The sequence below is a fragment of the Bidens hawaiensis genome, unplaced genomic scaffold (assembly GCF_021521415.1).
Source record: "Bidens hawaiensis isolate Kalapana, Puna unplaced genomic scaffold, B.hawaiensis_p1.1 tig00035078_1, whole genome shotgun sequence".
NCBI lineage: Eukaryota > Viridiplantae > Streptophyta > Magnoliopsida > Asterales > Asteraceae > Bidens > Bidens hawaiensis.
The window spans coordinates 140,258-163,952 of record NW_027496103.1 but is presented as its reverse complement, the minus strand read 5'-3'; the positions used below and the strand labels follow the sequence as shown (position 1 = coordinate 163,952).

General features: G+C 34.5%; 1 protein-coding gene and 1 pseudogene across 2 annotated transcripts; one reads left to right on the top strand and one right to left on the bottom strand.

The window, feature by feature from the left end:
* Window positions 1-6,547: 6,547 nt before the first annotated feature.
* Window positions 6,548-12,563, top strand: LOC143586990 (uncharacterized). Its single transcript, XM_077068403.1, has 18 exons — window positions 6,548-6,936; window positions 7,065-7,175; window positions 7,352-7,408; window positions 7,882-7,955; window positions 8,045-8,144; window positions 8,339-8,412; window positions 8,579-8,679; window positions 8,783-8,886; window positions 8,977-9,030; window positions 9,116-9,171; window positions 9,257-9,295; window positions 9,419-9,560; window positions 9,633-9,817; window positions 9,900-9,967; window positions 10,074-10,146; window positions 10,255-10,316; window positions 10,426-11,629; window positions 12,308-12,563. The coding sequence occupies exons 1-18, from the start codon at window positions 6,856-6,858 to the stop codon at window positions 12,561-12,563; spliced, it is 2,841 nt and encodes a 946-aa protein (XP_076924518.1). The 5' UTR covers window positions 6,548-6,855.
* A 447-nt stretch (window positions 12,564-13,010) lies between these two features.
* Window positions 13,011-16,083, bottom strand: LOC143587002 (protein disulfide isomerase pTAC5, chloroplastic-like; annotated as a pseudogene). The gene is made up of 6 exons (XR_013144803.1): window positions 15,441-16,083; window positions 14,430-14,525; window positions 14,234-14,326; window positions 13,929-14,151; window positions 13,634-13,671; window positions 13,011-13,120 (listed from the first exon to the last, which is right to left on the bottom strand). The product of XR_013144803.1 is annotated as a protein disulfide isomerase pTAC5, chloroplastic-like (transcript).
* Window positions 16,084-23,695: the final 7,612 nt, after the last annotated feature.

The following is a 23,695-nucleotide window of genomic DNA, read 5'->3' as shown; positions in this document are numbered from 1 at the left end:
AGTTAGCTCGGTTCCAGAAAACCGGCATGTCCGAACCGGTCCACTGGTCCGACGAGGAACCCGACCGATTGAACCGGTTTTTCTATTAAAAAATAGATTTGTTTTGAAAAATCTTTTTTCCAACATTTTTTTAAGCAAAAGCCGTTCGACTGGTTGAACCGATTACCCGACTGTTTGATGTCCGATCCGGTTATGAAAACATTGGTTGTAAGTGGTTTATGATACGTAAAATATACACTTTTAAAGCAATCATTGACTGCTACCCCGATTCAAGTTGTGGACTTGGATATAAATTTTATTTTTTCCTATTAGTGGACTTGGATATAAATCATTGACTGCTGCCTGATTCAAGATATAAAAAGAAAAATAAAAGATCTTATGTGTTTACTCCAATATCAAAATGAGCATCAGTTTTCCTTGCATTCTCTTCTTTAAAAAAACCATACAATATCATGATAATAGTGTCGACTAAGCACTTTTTAGAATACTTCAGTGAAGAAACACGGATCTAATCCCTTGGTACCCTACCTCTATATTCAGGTTTAACGAGTTGACTCACGAGGCAAGATGTCATGGAAATTTGAAGCCAGCAAACTCAAATCCAACCATCTAACAAGAACAACCCTAGTTATTTTCGGAAATTATACACCCAATTGTTCACTTATCAAATTGTTAACTTTCCTTGAAGTTGATGCGTTAGTAAGCATAAGTAACTCGCCTAGGCTACCAAATGCCTTTTAGCATTACGATATCAAAGTGTGTAATAAGGGTGATCCTCTCGTAATCCGCTCAGGAGTGATGAGAGTTCTAAGACCAAACCGAATGCTAAGACTGCATGTACTCGTAGCATAATGGAGCACTATATATATCTCACAGAATTCATAGAAATTTCATTGATATCATAAGTTCATAGCCGTTTAAGGCACGGATCGATTAACCGGCCACATTATAAGAAAATAACCACAACGATGAAGCGAAAAGTTTCTCATGCTTAATAATATGCTCGTGCATGGTTTATGATTACACGGGACTGTCCGGAGTCAGTAACCAAAGGAGGGATGCATTCGAAACGGATATATCGCTTCTATTTCATTCTTCTCTTTTAGTTTCTCAGCAATAGAAGATTTAGAGGCGGCCATGTTATTAATTAAGCCACACAATATGTTTAATATGCGTATATGACCAGTAGCCTTATTCATTACCTCCTTCATTCTAGCACATTAACCAAAGTCTAGTTACTATATGGGTGAATTGAACTCGTAAGTTTCAAATTAAATGAGCGAAAAAAATTAGCTAAAAGGGAATGGGAAAATGCATGCAAGCAAATCCCATGTACGTTGTTGTTGTAATCAGTGTTGCAAAAATCCCGACTAGACACCGATTAATCGCTAGTCCCCACTTCACTGATTAATTTTGGGCTAGTCGGCTAATTAATCGGTCAACGGTCAAATCCGACCAAAATCGATGGTTTTTTACGAGATTCTGACCAAAATCATTGGTTTCCGGCGAGATTCCGACACAAATCAACTATTTTCAGCGATATTGCAACAAAAACTAGCGGTTATTCTAGCCAATTTCCGGCTAAAATATGTTTGTGTATGTATAAAATTGAAAATTACATATAAAAATGTCCGTGTGTATGTATAAAACTGAAAAATATACATTAAAGTCCGATTCGATTAATATCCCGATTAATCTCGACTAATCCCGATTAATCACTAGTCTCCACCCCACCGCCCGACTACCGACTAGTGATTTTTGCAACACTGGTTGTAATAATCAATCCTTGGAACTTAACAACTAATTAATAGTGACAGTAACTGATTCTTAGAGTAAAAAGACTTGTGGAGACTCAGAATGAAATAATTAAGTTTTCAAAAATTAGAATTCATTTACAACCGTAATTTGTATGCCTTATAATTTCAACAAAGTAGATTATAATTATATATATATATACAGAGGAGGGATATTTTGATAACCATGTTGAGTTTTAAGAACTTAAGAACTCAATTTTGATAACCATGTTGAGTTTTAATGACTCAAGCGTATAAAATAAAGAGTACAAAGACGAAAATGGGACCAATGTGATGGTAGTTGGTATTTTTTTCACTAAATACTTTTCATTTGCATTCGAGTGTTTTATATGATGACCAGGTTTGTATGGTAAACTACCTGCTCCAAAGGGTTTAGTTATTCTGGGAGGTGATCCAATGCCAAAGCGAGCAAAACGTCAAAAACCGTTCATCAGAAGAGACTCAAACGAGAAACCACTTCCTGTTTATAATCACTGTAAGTACCAAATCTTTAAACACAGTAAGATTGTTGAAAACCAACAATCATCTAATTACTTGTCCATGAACAGATGCAAGTGGCAGTGGATGGTGGGACAGTGACATGGAAGGCGTTGACAACGATGAAGTGGGCTTCAATGAAGTGTGGGAAGGGGTCGGGTCCGCCACAATTGGTGGACTTGATTGGCATTAATCTAGCAATCATTTTGATGTTAAACTGCATCCACTAGAAATTTGATCTCATTAGGTAAAATGGTGGTTTGAATCCTGAAAAGTACATCCTTTGTGTAAATTGTGTTTATTTTATGCAACCAAACTACTAACTGTAACTCCTGCAATGATGCACTCTACTAAGTAATGTTTTATGAAGTATGTCTTTTATTCCTGCACATATGATTGTGTGAATTAAATATTCATACATATGTGGAAACAGACATGGGTATGGTTTGATTCGGGTCAACTGGAAAAAACCAGCCAAACCCGCTTATTGTTCGGGTTACTTGGAATTTGGATAGGTTTATTCTGTTTTGACTTGGCGGTTTTGGGTATTTTGAATAGTTAGCGGTTGAACTTTAAATAACCAACTTTGGAAGAATCATGTTTTATTGTTGAAAATAAAATGATGCAAAGAAAAATAGTTTCAAAATAATTATTTGGCTTGTTATATGTGAAATTTAAAATCAAGATTGAAATCTTTTGATGTTTGTGTTTTAAGGTTTTGTGTCTTTGTGATATAAAAAGTTGGTTGGAGTGGAATCCACTTAAGTTAAAGCTAACATTAGAAGCCATTGTTGTGGTCCTTCAATATTTATGTGTAACCTAACTTATTTCAATTATCTGTAAAAATTACATAATACCAACATATTCAATACTTAAATACAGGATATCTATCTTTTTAGGTAACCTTAAATAACAAAGTTTATACAAAAAGTATTAACCTTTAACATGAATAAAATTTTAATTTAGAATAGTTAGATAAAATAGATTCATGGTGAACTTGTTTTCTAGAAGAAAAAAAAGATTCAAGTGAAAATTACTCATGATGTTGAAAATGAATATTCTCAATCTTTAAAATCATAAAAAGATGTAAAGTGCAATTATAATTAAAATTAAAATCCAAGGAAATACAAACATGAGGAGTAGAGCCACCTCAATTATATGTATGAGAACGACACAGCTCATCATATGATAATGTCATAACTCATAAGGCTAATGTCCTATTTTTACTTTTAAATTTTAGTAAGTATATTTTTTCTGTTTAATAATTATATTTTATATTGGTTAATGGACCACTAATTGAACACGTAAAAATATGTTAAATATGCTTTTAACTTTTTATACAATAAAATTTAGTTTACGTTATTAATTTTGTGCTAGTTGTCGTATACCCTTTAACAATATACAACAACTAACACAAACATTAATAAGACAATAATAAATATTGAAATATTTTAATTTTATTATATTCATGATACGCACATACATATATTGTATATGTACCCATCAAACTAGAATTCCAAGAATAGTCAATCAAAACTCAGTTATATTGCTTCAATTCATTGTCTTAGAGTGCAATAGTGACCCTTAATTATTCTTTGATTTAGACAACTATACGATCTATTATTTATTTGATAAGCACGACAAAAATGTCTTCAATAAATTATACCTACATTTGTCCATTTATATACTTATACTAGAAGAATGTATGGAATACACATCATTAATATATATTTACATGTTTATACAAACTAATTTTAAGTAGAGATACACGATAATCATATCTAGATATAGTTTGAGAGAGATAATTATGACGGTTACATAACCGTCTAGCTTATTAAAATCAAAATGATACGCATTGAAGTTTCTTTTTATTTAAAGTTGGTTATTCTAACTTTACCCATATATTAAAAACTCTCTATATGTACGCATGATGTTGTGGGGTTATTTGAATATTTAAGTACTATAAAACTTAGATTTGAATATAATGTTTAGAAGTTTCATGTGTAACAAATACTATGTCCATAACAAGATGACAAAAAATGATGAAGATGAAAGGTGCCCTAGATTCATAATTGGAACAACATGTCATTTCTTTTTTGTCTACTTTTAAAGTGTTTTAATATATATGAAATACTTGTAGTTGGATCGATGTGTTTTAGTTGGCACCAAACATGTGCATATCCTTTAAACTAATATGATTTACGATTGTGTTGCGGTGAGTGCAATAATACAACGAACGTTTTCTCTATTCCTTTTCTTTTGAGCAAAATTATTTAAGTGACTCTATATACATATTATAATTTATAGCCCGTGTATTATACATGTTAAATAATGAAAACATTATAATATATAATCTATAAAACTATAAAAACAATACAATTTACGTTACATAGGTTATATATTAATAAGTTTAAAGTAGGAGTCAGCATTATACGAATATACAGTCCAAACCTACAACACTCGGTCTGTCAGAACCCGAATATATTTTATCTAATTTGGTTCTCGGTTATTCAATACCGAATAGGTTCCAGTACTCGTTCTTCATTAGTTTTAGAGTTGAAACTGGAATCAAAATCGGGAGTCAAGTCCACGAAAAGCGACCCATTCGAATCAAAGTACTGTTTATCCGGTCCGATGGGGTTTCATATTATGATTTCGGTCTGATTTGATCTGGTTCTTACGTGATAATCACCCAAGTTTAAATTTCATTTATGACGCTTGAATATGAGAAAATAAACTTGGTTTTGAATTTGTCAAATATTTGTTTAGACATATGAACTATATCATACCATTCACAATTTGAATTTTCAATTTTGTCTAGAACTATCACACGAGTATTTATACTCAAAATTAATTACATACGTCTGTTAAAAAGATTAGAAAAGTATTATAATATTTTTCAAAGAAGAAAAATAATAATAATAATAATAATAACTAGGATTTGGGTGTTAACCAACCATCAAAGTTTGTAGAAGAGGTCATTGTCGAGGGGACTGGTCGGCTATGGTACAATATGCCTTTTCTCATGTGTATATGGGGCCTCGATAATAAGTACAACCGACCCACTTCTTCTCTGAATTCATCACATTAAATATTCATTTATTTCCTACATATAACTGTTTTTATTAAAATACACAAGCCATAGTATATTAGCATATATGGCTTTTAATTATATATTTGAAATTTGAATGCTAGTATATAATGCCTTTGCACATTTTTTAGTCTATAGTGCCTGATGTGGTTTTCTAAAATCAAAATAAAACTTATGACTGACGTCGGAGGAAATGGGTTGTCAAATGATCAATCATAGCCTTTACTTTTTTTTCTTTCTAAAATTTTGATTAACTAATATATAGTATATAATCAATATAATTTGTTACGACCATTACATGTAAACCAAAAAAAATCTGTTATTTCTGTGTCTATTTGATGTTAATGTTACATGAAAAAAACGGTCTTTTTAGCTCATCCGCTACAAACAAATGAGGAAAACAAACTTATCATCAACCGAAACTTAAGTTTATGATAATAATACAAAGCTAATAATATTCAAACCAAGCAAAAAACTCATCTTAATCGAATAACAACCCCTCTTGACCTTTCTCACCTTTTAACTTTGTAGTAAAAACTTTAAAACATTTTATAAATTGATGACAAAAACTTTTTTACTTAACATTATTTTATGGTAGTGTAGAAACATAACTAATACCAATTGACTTATCGTCCCGTTCAAGTTCAACTGTTCAAGTGTATTTAACGTCCCGTTCAAATTCAAGTCGTGTACTTAAAACAACGTGTTATATTTAAAAATAAAAAAAAGGAAACCCAATGAGAATAAAACCCATGTGTTTTGTTACTTACAAATTACAATTACCTTACCCCAAAGTAAAGTTTAGTTTTGACAGTGATGACTGTATCTATAAATACGTGTGTATATGTATGTATATATGATGAATGTGTGAGACAGACGCCATTGAAGACATTTCTTTTGTACTAAATAAAAAAGTATTAACATTTGTTATTCGCATATATATATACACAGTACCAGATGGCGGAAATTGGACGTGGTGCGACACAGGTGCAACCCTCCCCGCCGTCGTCTTCAATCCAATCCACCTCGTAATCCGATCCTCTTATTATTCATTCATTCCAATAATAATAATAATATTTAAACGCAAGCAATTTGAATCCAAGTCGGTTAGGCTATAATTGCTTTTTGTTGCCGCCTCAGATCCCATTGTTCCCGTTCACACTTCATATTACTTTAATTAATAATAATAATAATAATAATTCACACCGGCAATCCATAACCCTAATTTTTAGGCACACTGAGTTTGTTTGTGTAGAGTTGAAGGACGACACACTACTTACTTAATTAATTAAGTAATTAGTTGTAATTGTAGTAGTTGAATATAGCCGTTGGCTAGCGATTAGGTTAAAAGTTGTTGTTATCTATCACTGTTGCTTGCTATACTTTTACGCCATCGATCGAAACAGGATCTGAGATTTTTTAGAGTTTCTGTGTATCGGTTTTCGGAATAATAATAATAATAATAGAGTAGAGATGGTGAGTGGGTACATATTTCATTTTAGGAAGAATTCATGGCCTCCTGAGGAGTACATTAATCGAACCACCCTCCAACTGGTGAGTTGGATCTCTCTCTACATTCATTGTTATTGTTTTCAGTTGCTTCAGTAATCGATGAGATCAGTACCTGTACCACTGAAAATGAATGATTTGATTGAATTGGTAATTATGGTTATTGGATGCAGCTTGATTTCGATGGCGGTGCGCCACCTGATCAAGCATGGAGAAGGAAGTTGAACACTCATGCCAATATTCTCAAGGAATTCAGTATTACTTTTATGGAAGCACTTAAAATGGTTTGTCATTTATTATTATTATTATTATTATTATTATTATTATTATTATTATTATTATTATTATTATTATTATTATTAACTTGAAAACTAGAACATTTGTGCTGCTTAAAATGTGATATATGATTCTCATTTTGTAACTTTATGTGGTGCTTTTTGTAAAATGTTGACTGCTGCAGATGCGGCTTGGCTTGCGGTTGTGGTCATATGTAAGAGAAGAGGCTTCCCATGGAAGGGTAAGTGTTCCAACTATCTTCTTTTTGTTCATGATTTGAGCATTTTGATAGATTAAGTATAACTAGAGTTCTTGAGATAAGGAAGATATGGTATAACAGGGGGTGTTTGTGGTTTTGAGATACTAGATTATTTGAACTGAACGGTTATATAATCAGGTAGAGATTTATAATGTTGTATGAGAGTTTGGCAAGTTGTGTTTTTAAAGGGTTTAATAGACAGAAGGGTATATTTTATTATTGTATTCCACCATCTGATAGTCAGCAGAAGGATGTTATCTGGATAATAGAAACAAATAATCGGACATCGCTTTCAAACATACATCCAAACACCCCTCTTATGTAATCTGTATAGGGTTGAGTTTTTTGACCAACTTATATCTGTATGTGTTTTTTAGTAGTAGTACTTTGCAACAAAACCATTCATTCTTTCCATTAGTGACCTACTTATATAGTTTTTGGCTTAATATGTGCAGAGGGCACCCATTGATCCTTTCAATCGTGAAGGAAAACCGTTAGCAACCCAAGGAGTTCCACTTGGTGGGATGGGGTAAGTTTTGAACGAATAAATCATTTTCATTTAACATAATTGTCATATTAAGCATCCTTTAATTTTTTTATTTTTTTTTTTATTTTCAGAAGTGGCAGCATAACTAGAGGTTTTAGAGGAGAGTTTAGGCAATTTCAAATTCTGCCCGGTACATGTGAGGCTTCTCCTGTGATGGCCAATCAGTTTTCTGTAAATCTCATCCCTTAGTTTATCATTCAGAACTTGTATACTTGTTGCATTCCATGAAAATATTCATCTAAGCTTATGCTTATGTCTTATGTAGAACATGTAATAGCAAAACATTAGTTGCATACAAGTCAATCTGTTATGTTTTATAGATGTTTTTTTGTCTGTTCGATGAATATTTTTACTTATGATTACAGATTTTTATATCGAGAGACGGCGGCCATAAAAAGTATGCATCAGTGTTATCCCCAGGCCAACATGAAGGGATAGGGTAATTGGATAATCAGTCTTCCTTTTCTTTTTTGGCTAATTTGATCTGTCAAGACGTATAACATAGCTCAAATCGACCCATTTGTAGGTTAATGGGTCAAAATTGCTGCCCCTAAATTTCATTAACAGTTCAAGTGTGTTGACTTTATATTTGCATTATCCTCCAGAAAATGTACAGATCAAGGTTTATCATCATGGGGCTGGAACTTAAGTGGCCAACATTCTACATATCATGCATTATTTCCACGCGCGTGGACTGTTTATGATGGTATCATTTTGTCATTCTTCATCACAACATATTAAACATTCTTTAAATAATTTTACATTTCCTTCACATGAAATTATGACCTATTTCTTTTTCTTTTTATTAGGCGAACCTGACCCAGAACTAAAAGTGTCATGTCGCCAAATCTCGCCATTTTTGCCTCATAATTACCGAGACAGTAGTCTTCCTACATCTGTTTTTGTTTATACGGTATTATTTAATAAATGTGGTTTGTTATCTTGCATTTGTTCTAGTATACTGTGATTCTAATTACAAGATTGTTGCTTCTTTAAATGTTAGTTGGTGAATACTGGGAAAGAAAGAGCACGAGTCAGCCTTCTCTTAACTTGGGCAGTAAGTCTTATCATTTTAACATTTCAGCATTTAAAAGGATCCCTTCTGATTTCTTAAATATCAAAACATTGTCTTTGAATTATAGAACTCAATTGGAGGTATATCGCATCTTTCTGGGGACCATGTAAATGAGCCGTTTAGGTAAGTCTGATTTACTCTGTGTGCTTAATCAACAGTTCTTTTTGTGCTATTTATTCTCATAACTTTTCTGTTCTTTTATCGACAGAGGTGAAGATGGAGTCGCAGGTGTGCTTCTACATCACAAGTAAGTCAACTGTATATACTAATAATTCATGACTGGCAATTTCAACTCATTTACCTACTAATGGGTCGGTTCGGGTCATGTTTAGTTATGAAAAAATTAACAAATATTAGTTATGGTTTGCAGGACAGCAAAAGGGAACCATCCTGTTACATTTGCTGTCGCCGCATGTGAAACCCAGAATGTAAATGTTACGGTTTTACCTAGTTTCGGTTTGTCTGAAGGATGCTCTGTTACTGCTAAAGAAATGTGGGGTAAAATGGAACAGGTAATTATTTCATTTTTTCAAAAGCTATAGTATATCTTTTTATTTTTATTAATCATCATTTTTCTCTTGTAGGATGGTCATTTTGATCAGGGTAACTTTAATACGGGCCCCACTGTTCCTTCATCAGCTGGGGATGCAAGCTGTGCAGCAGTGTCTGCTGCAACATGGGTTGAACCAAATGGGAAGTGCACTGTGGCATTTGCTGTTGCATGGTCATCTCCTAAAGTCAAATTTATGAAAGGAAAATCATATCACAGGTTACCTGTCATTTAGGTTTAATTTCTTACAGATTCTTTTAAATTGTTGTAATATCATATTTACACGACTTCTCTTTTTTAGGCGGTACACAAGATACTATGGTACTTCTGAGAGGGCGGCTGAGGACTTAGTTCATGATGCTCTAACAAGTAAGCATTATAATCTTGAAATTTTCTTGTTGTGTACTGAACAAAATTGGTTACTGTTTTATGTTTTTTACATTTTTTATCTTCTGCATTTTGATATTATGGTCAGATTACAAGAGGTGGGAAGAAGAGATTGAGAAATGGCAAAATCCAATCCTCGAAAACGACAAGCTACCAGAATGGTACGTTCTCCTTTAAAACTGTTGCGCTTATTTGATTTAGGGTGAAATAAATAACTATGTTCAATTATCCCATTCTGTTTTGTTTGATATCAACATTATCACTTTCAGGTACAAATTTACATTATTCAATGAGCTATACTTCTTGGTTGCTGGTGGCACAATTTGGATTGGTACTAATTCCTATCGAACTTACCGTACTTAAAATTTCCATGCTCGACAGCTTGTCTTGTAATTTCACATATTTTTTAATTACCTTTAGTGAATGCTATTTTTTTTCAGACACACAACTACCAGCAGCCGACTTCATGCAAGATCAGAAGCATCAATCAAAAATAACAAACGACACAAATAATGGTGATAACGACGTCAACGGTAATGGCTTCACATATGACGAGGAAAATTCTGTTACAACTTCAAGTGAAGATGAGCTCGAGGAGGAAGACAAAAAACGCCGTCTGAATCCGTCCAATGACAATGAAGATGTAGGTAGCTTTCTATATCTGGAAGGCGTAGAATACATCATGTGGTGTACATATGATGTTCATTTCTATGCATCTTTTGCTCTTCTTGAACTCTTCCCAAAAATCGAACTCAGTATTCAACGGGAATTTGCAAGAGCCGTTTTATTTGAAGACCAAAGAAAAGTCAAATTTCTAGCAGATGGAAAATGTGGGATTCGGAAAGTCAAAGGTGCGGTCCCACATGATCTTGGAACTCATGATCCATGGCATGAAATGAATGCATATAACATACATGATACTAGCAAATGGAAAGATTTGAACCCTAAATTTGTCCTCCAAGTTTACCGAGATTTTGCTGCAACCGGTGATTTATCGTTTGCAGCTGAAGTATGGCCCGCTGTCTGTGCTGCCATGGCCTACATGGACCAGTTTGACCGAGACTCCGACGGTCTAATTGAAAACGACGGTTTCCCCGACCAAACATATGACGCGTGGACCGTACATGGTGTTAGTGCTTATTGTGGTTGTTTATGGCTGGCGGCACTTCAAGCAACCGCCGCCATGGCTGCACAGCTAGGCGATTCAACCACAGCTGAAGGGTATAAACGTAAATTCATCAAAGCAAAAGCAGCATTCGAATCAAAGCTATGGAACGGGTCCTACTTTAACTATGATAGCGGGTCAAGTAGCAATAGTAAATCGATTCAAGCGGATCAATTAGCGGGTCAATGGTATATGGCTTCATCGGGTTTACCAAATTTGTTTGATGAATATAAAATCAAAAGCACTTTGCAGAAGATTTATGATTTTAATGTTATGAAAGTGGGTGGGGGTAGGATGGGCGCAGTAAATGGCATGCATCCTAATGGAAAAGTGGATGAAACATGTATGCAGTCTCGAGAAGTGTGGGCCGGGGTTACCTACGGGCTTGCAGCCACTATGATTTATGCGGGTATGGAGGAGCAGGGGTTTTCAACTGCTGAAGGTATATTTACAGCTGGCTGGTCAGAAGACGGGTTCGGGTAAGTTTGTTGAATAAGTTTCTTGAATCGTTTCTCGAATCCTTAAATGTAGGGCTGTAATCGAACTGAACCGAACAAAAGGCTTTGTTCATGTTCGTTGGTTAAGATTTTTTCGGACAAACAAACAGATTACGGACCTAACCGAACGAACTTTCTTGTTTGTGAATGGTTCACGGACACAAATGAACATTAAAATTTTTTATTTGATTTGCCCAACCAAAAATTTTCTGTGTCAACGGTTTGGTCCCTAGTTAGTGTCGGTGTCTTTTTAAACATTCATATTCATGTGTCAATTTGCATATAAATTAATCACATAATGCTCATATATATATATATATATTTGTTTTATAGTTAATAATTTTACTTAAATCTATATGATAAGATTAGGAAGTCATTGATGGAAATATAAAAGACTTTTAATGAACAAACAAACATTAACTAACATAAACAAGCACGAACCCTATCGAACGTTAACGAGCACAATTGAAGGAACATGACTTGTGTTTGTTCAGTTAATCGAACGAAATAATGTTCGTTAATTTACTAAACGAAATTACAAAAGAACATATACAAACCTGCCACCGAACAGTTCACCGAATGTTTGGTTTGCTTACAACCCTACATAAATGGTTAATGAAGTATAAAAAGAATATCTAATTGTTATTATTATGTTTGCAGATACGCATTTCAGACTCCAGAGGGGTGGACGATGGATGGTCACTTTCGGTCGCTTGTATACATGAGACCGCTTGCCATATGGGGTATGCAATGGGCTTTATCTCCTGCAAAGGTGGTCTTACATGCACCTGAAATTAACATGATGGACAGAGTTCACGAGTCACCTTTGGATTACCCGAGTGAGACGGGTGGTGTTAAAAAGATAGTTCACAAAGCTAAGTGTTTGAGCGGCGCTGTGTTTAATTGCACATGCTGACATGCCATACATAGTATACTATACTTGTGTCTTGTTTGTGATCCTGTGGCTAACCAAACTAATCAAAAGCTCGTGTAAGGATAGTTTGGTCGGGTGTATGTATGTATGTAAAAGAGGACTTTTTGTACTTTCATAAGTTCTAATTCATTCTTGGACAATGGAGACGCCGTTAAAAGTGTGAAAAAATATTTTAGTGACAACAAATGAAAGTACATGGTTGTTTGTTGGCCCAAAGTTATATAAATAGATTAGCTAAAAGTGTGACAAAAAATATATATGATAGTTGATTTGAGCTCATATACACATTTTGGTGGTTATGTTGTTTCTACTTACATTTATGATTAAACAAAATCTGATCGCCAATAGTGATGATGTATGCGGGGTTATATTATGCAGCACCGGCTCCTGTTCCTTGACACGCGTCACAAATCGTATGACCATTGCGAAGGGTTATATTATGCAGCACCGGCTCCTGTTCCTTGACACGCGTCACAAATTGTATGACCATTGCCTTCGCAATACGCACATTTTGTGTCTTCACCTATCCATTCCAAAAACTGCACCAAAACCCAACATTATGACCTGGGAAAATTTTGCTAATAATTATAAGCAAGTTGTATATACAGGGCATGTTTGGGATTGAGTTTGAAAACACCTTATTGGCTTATTGGCTTTTTCAAAAAGCCAATAAGTTAAATGGTGTTTGGCAATCACAAAAAAACCTTTTATTTTAGCTTTTTGAAACCAAACATGCTCATAGAAACCATCTCACATTTTTCCCAAATTTAACCACCAACATTAAAGTAGCTGTCAACTTGTATTTTATAACTGATTTTGGAAGACTTGTAAAACGGATTGTAGCATAGGTCATCTTATAGATTTTAAGTCTATATATATGATGCAACTACTGATATAACATTTAATTATAATTTTCAAAAAACACGTGGATAGGGCCTTTTTTATAGGTAAAATTTATTAACATGAGGTTGGTTGCTAAAAAGCTCATTTCTGTTACGAACAGTTTGCCTATAATTTATTAGCAAAAAGTGAAGCTTTTAAAGTATACTAACCTGCGGCTCTATGTTTGGCTCACTTGTTCCATCACATTCTGCAACAAAATAACTTGTTAGGTGGTTATAACTTATTAACTGTAAAAAACAAACAAAATGATCGATCACTTTAGGTAGCATGTGTTTGGATGTGACTTTAAAGCAATTATTATGGTTTTGGCATCTGGTTATCTTGGGTTAAGGTAATCAAATTTGAAAAAGTACCCGCCCATTTAGTCAGCCCAACTGACCCCATTTTTCCACCTTTACATGTATCTTTATTCATAAAGATTGTTTTGGGAATAAGTAACCGTACCTAAGCACAATAACCGGCCTTCCCCACGACATGTAATGCACTTTGTCTTCACAACACCTTTGCTATTAGGTTGACTTTGACTACTTCTGTTTTTGAGCCTGGAAGAGTCTTCCCATCTGTTTTCTCCAAGAAGAAAGACTCGATGCTCGTTCGGGTCAGGTTCTTTCACAATTCTCAAAGGAATTTCTGGTGTTTGTGTTGCAGCAACTCCATTTGAACCCTTCTAGAACAACAAAAAATCATTACATTAGCGTTTATAGTACTTCTTGGAGATGGCACTATCAAGTTTCAAGATTTCCTCTTACCTTGATGGCAGACGACTTGTCTTGTTGGTCTATAAATAATCTTTCTAGAAGCTCTGCTGTCATTATTCCAGTTTCAGGCACACCGATGGAAGACTTGCAAGCACAAACCACACAAATAAACGAACGCACTAATGGAAAGTAACACTATACCATCTTCAGAAGGGTATCTAGTAAGAAAATGGAACTAGCAGCTCACCTGCCATGTTTTTACAGCTCTCTCTGTGCCACTTGAGAAGCTAGCAAACTCCTCGTCTTCCTCACCACAATAAAATCCTAATTTTAGTAATGCCTCCTACAATCAACAGAGATTAACAGTTATATTATATCGGTATTAGAATAAGGTATGGACATTCAAATGTTAAAGTTTGAATAAGAATCCCACTAAAGGATAGCATACCAAGCAGATCAGTTTGAAATGTTTACTAACTGCAGCATATGAATGTTTACTTTCATTACAACTTGAAAAATTAGAATAAGATAATCAATTTAAAACTTAAAAGTATGGAATAGTCAGATAATCAAGCTGCAAAATATAGTGTTTGAATATGCTTATATTGTACAAAGTTAGATAATCATTATTCAACTGTTTAGAATTTAGCAAATTCTGGTTCATATAATCACCTGTAACAAAATGCAAATACTGGAGATGGCGTTCGGACTTGCGTTTGGTTTAAGAAAACGTAATTATCAAACAACTGGTAGATAATTTTCATAATTCTGCTAATTTTGTAAGACGGTAAAAGACTTCTTGACTTACATTCAATAGAGAGTTACAAGATATACTTACTTTTATAGATATAAACCAGACCCGTGGACTTGATAGTAAACCCCTAAATACTATAAGTTACAATAGATGTACAGATTATTAGTTTGTGAATAACAACTCCCAAATTTCTTAAGAGAGTTCAGCGGGTCGTGCACAGTAACTCAACGACGCCGAAGAACGATAACTTTGTTTTCAATAGGATCAGTTTTGCCATTCAAAAGGGGGTGGCGGTGAAGCTTGTTGCCTGCTTACCTGCCTCTCTATTGTAATTGGATCCTTTTTTAAGTTAAATGAAAACAAATTCATTTCTTAATTCACCTTCAGATAAGCACATAATCAATCATAAGCACTTGCTTATTCACTCTATCGAAACATGTTTGCTACAAATTGAATACACGGTAGCAATAATAAGATAATGCCAAACGAAAGCAAGCAAACTACCTGCAACATTTGAACCTGATCACCTTCTGATCCCGTTCTCAACGTTATCCTCTTAATAACCACCTCCTCATCCTTTACCTCCTTATCCTCAACTCTAACCACCTCCTTCACCACCACCTCTTCAACGTCCTCAACCGCCTTCACCACGGCCTCTTCCGTAACGTCCTCAACCGCCTCCAGCACCAACGGCACGGCACTAGTTCCAGTCTCAGCAATCTGACTCACCTCCTTCTTCAACACACCTAACAACTTCGTAACAGAATTAATATTATTATTATCGCCTTCACGTATTAGTTCTTCAATTTGAAGTTTTGAGAGCTTTGATTTCATTCAATAGAGTCTGCTTCTCGGTCTCCCACCGGTGCTGCTCGCGAATCCACCGTTGCTCCTCCCGTAACCACCGTTGCTCTTCGCGGAGCCACCGGATCTCTTCGCGTTCGTACTCCGAGCTGCTGTTGTTGAAGGTGAAGCAAATGTGAGATTTAGATGTGCGTTTGGTGAAGGTTAAGATATTATTATTATTATTATTATTAAGATTGAATGCTGATGATGATTTGTGATATGAAGAAGGAAAAGGATTGAAGCTCAGTGGAAGTGAAAAAGAAGAAGAAGAAGAAGAAGAAGAAGAAGAAGAAGAAGACATGATAATGATGATACAGTTATTGCAGATTTCTGTTTCGTTTTTAGATGATATTTTGGCAAAAAATATTCCGACGAGATATCTGACTAATTAAAACCTGACACGTGTAAAGATGTTGTTAAATCCGACAAAAAGTTTAAAAAGTTGAGGGAGTCGTCTATATTTTTTAATTAAATCTTTAGATAAAAAGCAATTTTCTCAAACAGTATTTTTGTGCTTTCTATCGGGTCCATCCAAATCCTTAAGTTTTAGAAAAACGTGGCTTTGTATTATGTCTCTCAAGACATCAAGACGCATTTGAGAAACATTTATTTCACGAAGACAAGATTGATAGTTTTGCTACGTGGTCCATTTTAGAAATATTAAAGATTAGTAGTCAATTTCCATTTTCTCCTTTTCTTTTTCAAATGGTCCATATTGAGAATTCCCCCCCTAAATTATATCCATAGGTCTTCAATTGCAATTTAATGGTTAATGGGTATTTTTTTTAATATGTAATTAATTAATCAATCAATCACATATGCTTCAATGTGTTAATAATTTCAATCAATTACAACAAGCTACATGTAAACAGGTAACAAGCTGCAACGCAACCCTCTAAGCATATTTCTTTTAGCATCAAAGAGGAATATACTTCATACAACTAAAGTTTTGTTTTTGACGTAAAGTTCAAAACCTCTTAACTTTATCACAAAATACTAAAGTATTCAAGACACTTCATGAATAACTCAAAGGTTATAAAAAGCTTTTGAACTTTCTAAGCTATAAGAAGCTCCATCTTTAGCTGATGTGGCTTAAAGATGATGCTCAACATAAACACAACATTTATATAATTGGGTTGGTTGCAACAAAGAGTGTTTGAAGATCAAAATGTCAAACTATCTATGGACCATTAAGAACGAACTACTAATGGAAAAACAACTAGCCATATTCGTCAACTTGACCAGCAAGTTCACCTATATAAGCAAAAGCATTTGTTGTTGGCAAAAGCAAGTGTGTGGACCACCCATCCAATGCTTCGTGCTTGTTCCGTCAAATACTTTAAATATATGTTAAGAGTTAAATTGTCATATATTGAAAACTATGTAGTATCTGGCATAAGCTTAACATTATATCGTTGTATATTCTTTGTCTATGTGGTATCATATATTGCCAGTCACTCACTTCGGAGTTAGGAACGAACCAACAACAAGTTTGAAGATTTTGTAAGCATTCATATAATTTTTCTTTAAGTGGTTGTAGAAGTTGAAGCAAAACAAAAATATAGATGTGTAACAAGCACATTATATTCTATTAGTTATAAGCCACTTCCTGTTTTATACAATCACTTCTCTCTTAGTTGTTACACTTAGGCCAACACCTCAATCTGAAAAAGAGAAAAGAACTATAGTTGAAATAATGCCTAGTTTATGTTGCTATAGTTGTTGAGAACGGAGAACAAATTATTTGACTATCAAAATGTGTTTTTGTTAGATGATTATAAAAACCCGTCGGGCAATTCCCTGTCTGGTTTCGGGTATACATGTTAGTTTAATAAAAGTGGCCATTATGTATACCAAGATAAAAGTTATCCGGTAAATGAGTTAATGTTATGGGGTAGTCGGAATATTAAAAATCTTAAACACGTAAAAATTTCAAGACAAATCCCAAACCGGTCCCAATTATATCCGATTACACCCCCATCTCTAGTAATAAAGAGGAACAAAATGATGTGAGTTTGGAAGGACATTTTGTTGTAATTTATTTTGTTTTCACATATATACTATTATATATAAACAGCCGAGCCGTGTGAATAATAATACAATATAATAATAATAATAATAATAATAATAATAATAATAATAATAATAAACTTCTACGTGGCTTTTGGCGAGTATAGCGGAACGTACACGTGCTTGGTCATAGTACAACCTTACGTAGGAGGATTATAATATGTGATGTATTCATATTGATTTCTTCTCCTAATCCAAAATCAATTAAAACATACAAAAAATGGTCGCTAAGATTATGGCTTTGATACACAAATCTTATAAATTAATTAATTATTTGAACAAGAGGCACAAATTCTTAGGCTAACACAATCATATCATATTATTGAAGTGATTTTAACTACAAAACTATAACAGACCTGACATTAACACTTTATTATTATTTATTCGAATATTCAATTGAATTAGAGGCACACTCTTCGGCATGCCATAATATCATGGTAGACAAGTGCTAGGCATAAACATCATATTGACGTGATTCTAACTAGGATTGACTACAACAAAGATGTGATTTTAACTTACAACAAAGTCAACACAGCTACAACAAAGTCAACAAAGATCTATCAGCTAACACTAAAATTAATGAGTGATTGATTACATGCCTACCTAAACGAACAACTGTTGAGTGATGATGGAATATCCAGGGCAAAGATTTTTTGTATTGAGGGGTTCCAAACAATGGCACGGTGTGAATTGGCTTTTTCAGGGCTTGTTAGAAACAAGAGACCTTGAGAAGTGGCAAAAATGGTTAGGTTTGGAGCTGGACTAGGGATAATGGTTATGGAAGAAGGGGTTGTTGAATCGTTGTCTCCAATCAAGACAAACTCGTTACGATTTGGTCTTATAGGCCCCCAAGTATGTAAAAATATCTGCCCTTGAAATTTTTGATAAAGTTGGGACTATTAATGTAATTTCTCGAAGTACGACAACAACGTTCTGTTGCGCAAGACACTTTTGGCGGGAAGGTTTTTGAGCGGAAACTGTTGGATTTCTTGGGGAAGGTCTACTTTTCTTTTAACCTTAACGTCAGCGGCTTCATTTGTCTTTCTGAGTTTTAAAAAAATTGGCTGCTGCATCAGATGAAGAAATCATAAATAGGTAAGAGGAATTTAGTTATAGGTCATTCACGGTGATTTTTATTTGTGATTAAACGCACTGTAACATTTTCTGATGTAACATCAGCAGCTTCATCTTTGTTGTTGAGTTAGTTATCATCATTTGATGAATCAACAGCTTCAGCTTCAGTTGTGGTGTTGAGTTTGTAACTTTTGGATGCCATTGGTTGCTTCTGCATAAAGAAATCATAGTTAAAAGCCCATTAAAAGCCGAAATCATAGTTAAAATCCCATTAAAAGCCCATTGAAAGTGGATTAAAACAGTAGGAGGATTATAATGTGTGATGTAGGGGTGTGCAAATGAGGATAACCGGACCAAACCGGGTTAGACCCGACCCGACCCGATGACCGATGGCCTATCAATATGAGAACCGATGATCGGACCTTAAGGTAAATTTCGGGTACCGGGTTTGTCGGGTTTGGTGCTTCGGGTAGGCCATTAAAGACCAAACCCGATGATGTTTACACTGGTGTTGAGTTTGTAATATTTGGATGTCATTGGTTGCTTCTGCATAAAGAAATCATAGTTAAAAGGCCATTAAAAGCCGAAATCATAGTTAAAAGCCCATTGAAAGTGGATTAAAACAGTAGGAGGATTATAATGTGTGATGTATTCATATTGATTTCTTCTTATCCTAAATCAATTAAAAGATATCAAAAATGGTCCTTAAGATTAGAGCTTTAATACACAAATCTTATAAATTAATTAATTATTAAACAAGCGGCACAAACTCTTAGACATACACAATCATATCATATTATTAAAGTGATTTTAACTACAAAACTATAACAGACCTGACATTAACAATTATTATTATTTATTTGAATATTCAATTGAATTAGAGGCACGCTCTTCGGCGTGCCATAATATCACGGTAGACAAGTGTTAGGCATAAACATCATATTGACGTGATTCTAACTAGGATTGACTACAAGAAAGATTTGATTTTAACTTACAATAAAGTCAACACAGCAACAACAAAGTCAACACGGATCTTTTAGCTAACACTAATATTAATGAGTGATTGATTACATACCTACCTAAACGAACAACTGTTGAGTGATGATAGAATATCTAAGGCAAAATTTTTTCGTATTGAGGGGTTCCAACAATGGCAAGGTGTGAATTGGCTTTTTCAGGGATTGTTAGCAACAAGAGCCTTATAAAAGTGGCTGAAATTGTTAGGTTTGGAGCTGGACTAGGGATAATGGTTATGGAAGTAGGGGTTGTTGCATCGTTGTCTCCAATCAACACAAACTCGTTACGATTTGGTCTTGTAGGCCCCCCCAAGTATGTAAGAATATTGTGACAATCGTCAATTTCAGGTTAACTCCGTTAACTCAACTCCGTCATTTCAAACTTAAGATCATTGAATCTATAACGCACACCTCATTACATTTAAACTAGGGTTTAAATGACGCTTAACACTTACTACATGTGTAGTCTTTCGGGAATTGCATCGAAACGCAAACGAGTTGACGCAAACAATTGAGGAATAAACGAAAAACGTCAAAACAATAATTATGTGATAATTATGTGTTAGACTTATGTGTTATGTGATAACATTGTTATAAACGTTAACTCAATGTGCTAGAACTAGTTAATTAAGCTAGAAAGATAACATTTGAAAGTGGAGGGACCTAGATGTAACATGATTATTATTAATAATATTATAAAACCCTAACTCCCCTCCCTCTTTCCCTCACATAAGCCGACGGCCAGCCCCCCCTGCTCTCTTTGCGATCGGCACACACACACACACATATCACTTGGTTTTGATCTTGGTCTTTCACAATTGAAGCATCCTACATCCGTTTCTAGCCATCTTCTACCTTCCTCTTGCTTGTATTGGTGTTTTTGAAGGTATAATTACAAACCCTAGGTCCGATTTTCATATGTATATGTGTTCATATGTTTTATCTTGATTTGATGATGGATTGATTGTGATATGATAACTAGAATTGGTATTATTACATGTTAATCGTTGTGTTCTTGATTTTGAATTCAAATAAAACCCTAACCATGGATGTAATGTGTAATTGATGTGTATGGATAGTGATTATGGTGTCTAGGATGTTATATGACGGAATTATGGTTTATAAATGGTTAATATGTTGAGTTTTGTTGCGAACAGTTTCTGGACAGATTGTGTTATTGATGTTCAATTGACTGTATCGGGGTGTAAATGTGAAAATTGGTTGAGATTATTGATACTACAGTAAACTAGGTTGAGTTTAGTTTCTAAAGAATATAAATTTGCAATTTTTGGACGTGTAAAAGTTAACCTTTATGATTTTACAAAAACGTTGTGCAAAGCTGAGTTGCTAGACCTGCTGTTAGGTTGTTTTGTAAATATTATATCTCATGAACTACGAAACCAATTGGGTTGGTTCCACTTCTGGAAGTTGACTTGTTGAGTTAGGAACCTAACCCAAGTGGTCTTGCATTTATTGGATTTTTCGTTTAACGGGAATTTCAAATAACATTCTGTTGCGCATAAATTTGACTGTTATGAGTTTGCTGTGGTAAATTGATCTTTGTGAGAAATATGTATGGAATAAAAATACAACAAAATATGTTCTGGAAACCTAACACATACATGCTTTTGTGATGATTTTTGGTAAATTAATTGTGATGCTATGATCGGTGGGATAGACTAGTTTTTCAAGTAAAATTCTGTCGTTAAGAAACTAATTGCTGAATTTTGTGAAAGTTGCATGAAACATGGTGATTGCTAATTTATTATCGTGTTTTGACCAAATTGCCCTTGCGGGGGATAATTGCTAACTAATTGTCGTATTTTTGACCAAAATACCCTTGCGGGGAATAATTGCTAATTGATTGTCATGATTTGACCAAATTGCCCTTGCGGGGAATAATTGCTAGTTAATTGTTATATGTTGACCAAATTGCCTTTACGGGAAGTAATTGCTAGTGACGTACATTATTAATACATGACACGTGAATAATTGCTCACACATGTAACGTATCACAAATACACTTGTAAAAGTCACACACGATTCACAAACGAAACACAAAACATGTTGTGTGCATAGATATTATGTGCCGAGTCTAGAGACTCGATAATAGTTCCGACACTTAGAAAATCTCCTTGTTGTTTTAGAACGCTAGAGAGAGTTTTCTGTGACGCGCATCACTTGGTGATTTAATTTGGGAATTTCTTCGCAAACAGTGAGTTTCATTTACCCCTTTAAACTGTTTTAAACGCTTTTCACTTGGGGGAGATAACATACTCCGATAAACGCAATTAAGATTTTGTTAGTAAATTATATATCCCTTGTAAAGGCTAAGTGGCAAACGAAACATTTGAAGTCCTACACATCGAACCGGTTAATATTTGGAATAGCGAGTCACTGTTGAGTAGTACTACTGGGTTTGACAAACCCCACCCAACGCTAAACTCGACTGGAGGTCGAGCGGGTGTAATTTTGGCTAACACGTACCATGGTCTGGATGACCTGGTGACAAGGCACTTGATAAACAGTCAGCTTCGGTGTCGAACACTTAGTAATACTTGTTGTATAGGCTAGCTACCTATCGATATATAATTGATTTAACACTATCTGGTAACGCAAAACGCTGAACGCAAAACGCTAAACGCAAAACGCTGAACGCAAAACGCTAAACGCTTTATTTTATTTAAACTTGTGAACTCACCAACCTTGTGTTGACACTTTTAGTATGTTATTCTCAGGTATCCGAGGCGGGCGCGCGGTATAAGATCATGCATTGCTTGAAAACGCTTTTGTTATGCAAACTATTTTAAAACTGTTATCATTGGGTTAAAGTCGTCCTGCGTGACGCAACATTTATTTTATGGTTTTCACGCTTCCGCATTTAATTACTCGTAAACGTTTTTATGGTTTGATTATAACTAATGAATCCGATCCTGTTAGTTCACACCCACTGACGGTAAAACTCCGTTAGTGGATTTTGAGGGTGTGACAAATATTTGCCCTTGAAATTTTTGATGAAGTTGGGACTGCCAATGTAGTTTCTCGAGTCCGTTGACAATGTTCTGTTGCTCAACACACTTTTGGCGGGAAGGTTTTCGAGCACACACTGCTGGATTTCTTGGGGTATGTCCACTTTTCTTTTAACCTTAATGTCATCGGCTTCATTTGTCTTTATGAGTTTTGAAGACATTGGCTGCTGCAGCAGATGAAGAAATCATAAAGAGGTAAGAGGAATTTAGTTATAGGGTCATTCATGGTGATTTTTATGTGTGATTAAACGTACTGTAACATTTTCTGATGTAACGTCAGCAGCTTCATCTTTGTTGTTGAGTTTGTTATCATCATCTGATGCATCAGCAGCTTTTGCTTCAGTTGTGGTGTTGAGTTTGTAATCTTTGGGTGCCATTGGTTGCTTCTGCATAAAAAAATCATAGTTAAAAGCCCATTAAAAGTCGAAATCATAGTTAAAAGCCCATTGAAAGTGGATTAAAAAAAATAGGAGGTTTATAATGTGTGATGTATTCAGTAGTGGATTATAATATGTGATGTATTCATATTAATTTCTTCTCCTAATCCTAAATCAATTAAAGATACCAAAAATGGTCCCTAGGATTAGGGCTTTAATACACAAATCCTATAAATTAATTAACTATTTGAACAAGAGGCACAAACTCTTAGGCATACGCAATCATATCATTTTATTAAAGTGGTTTTAACTACAAAACTATAACCGACTTGACATAAAAAAATTAT

Excerpts from the sequence above, each read along its gene's own strand:
- LOC143586990 (XM_077068403.1), top strand. The coding sequence starts at position 6,856 with ATGGTGAGTGGGTACATATTTCATTTTAGGAAGAATTCATGGCCTCCT. Across the intron at positions 8,680-8,782 it reads CGCGTGGACTGTTTATGATG|GCGAACCTGACCCAGAACTA; the intron begins GTATCATTTTGT and ends TCTTTTTATTAG. Across the intron at positions 9,561-9,632 it reads TGTGGGGTAAAATGGAACAG|GATGGTCATTTTGATCAGGG; the intron begins GTAATTATTTCA and ends TTTCTCTTGTAG.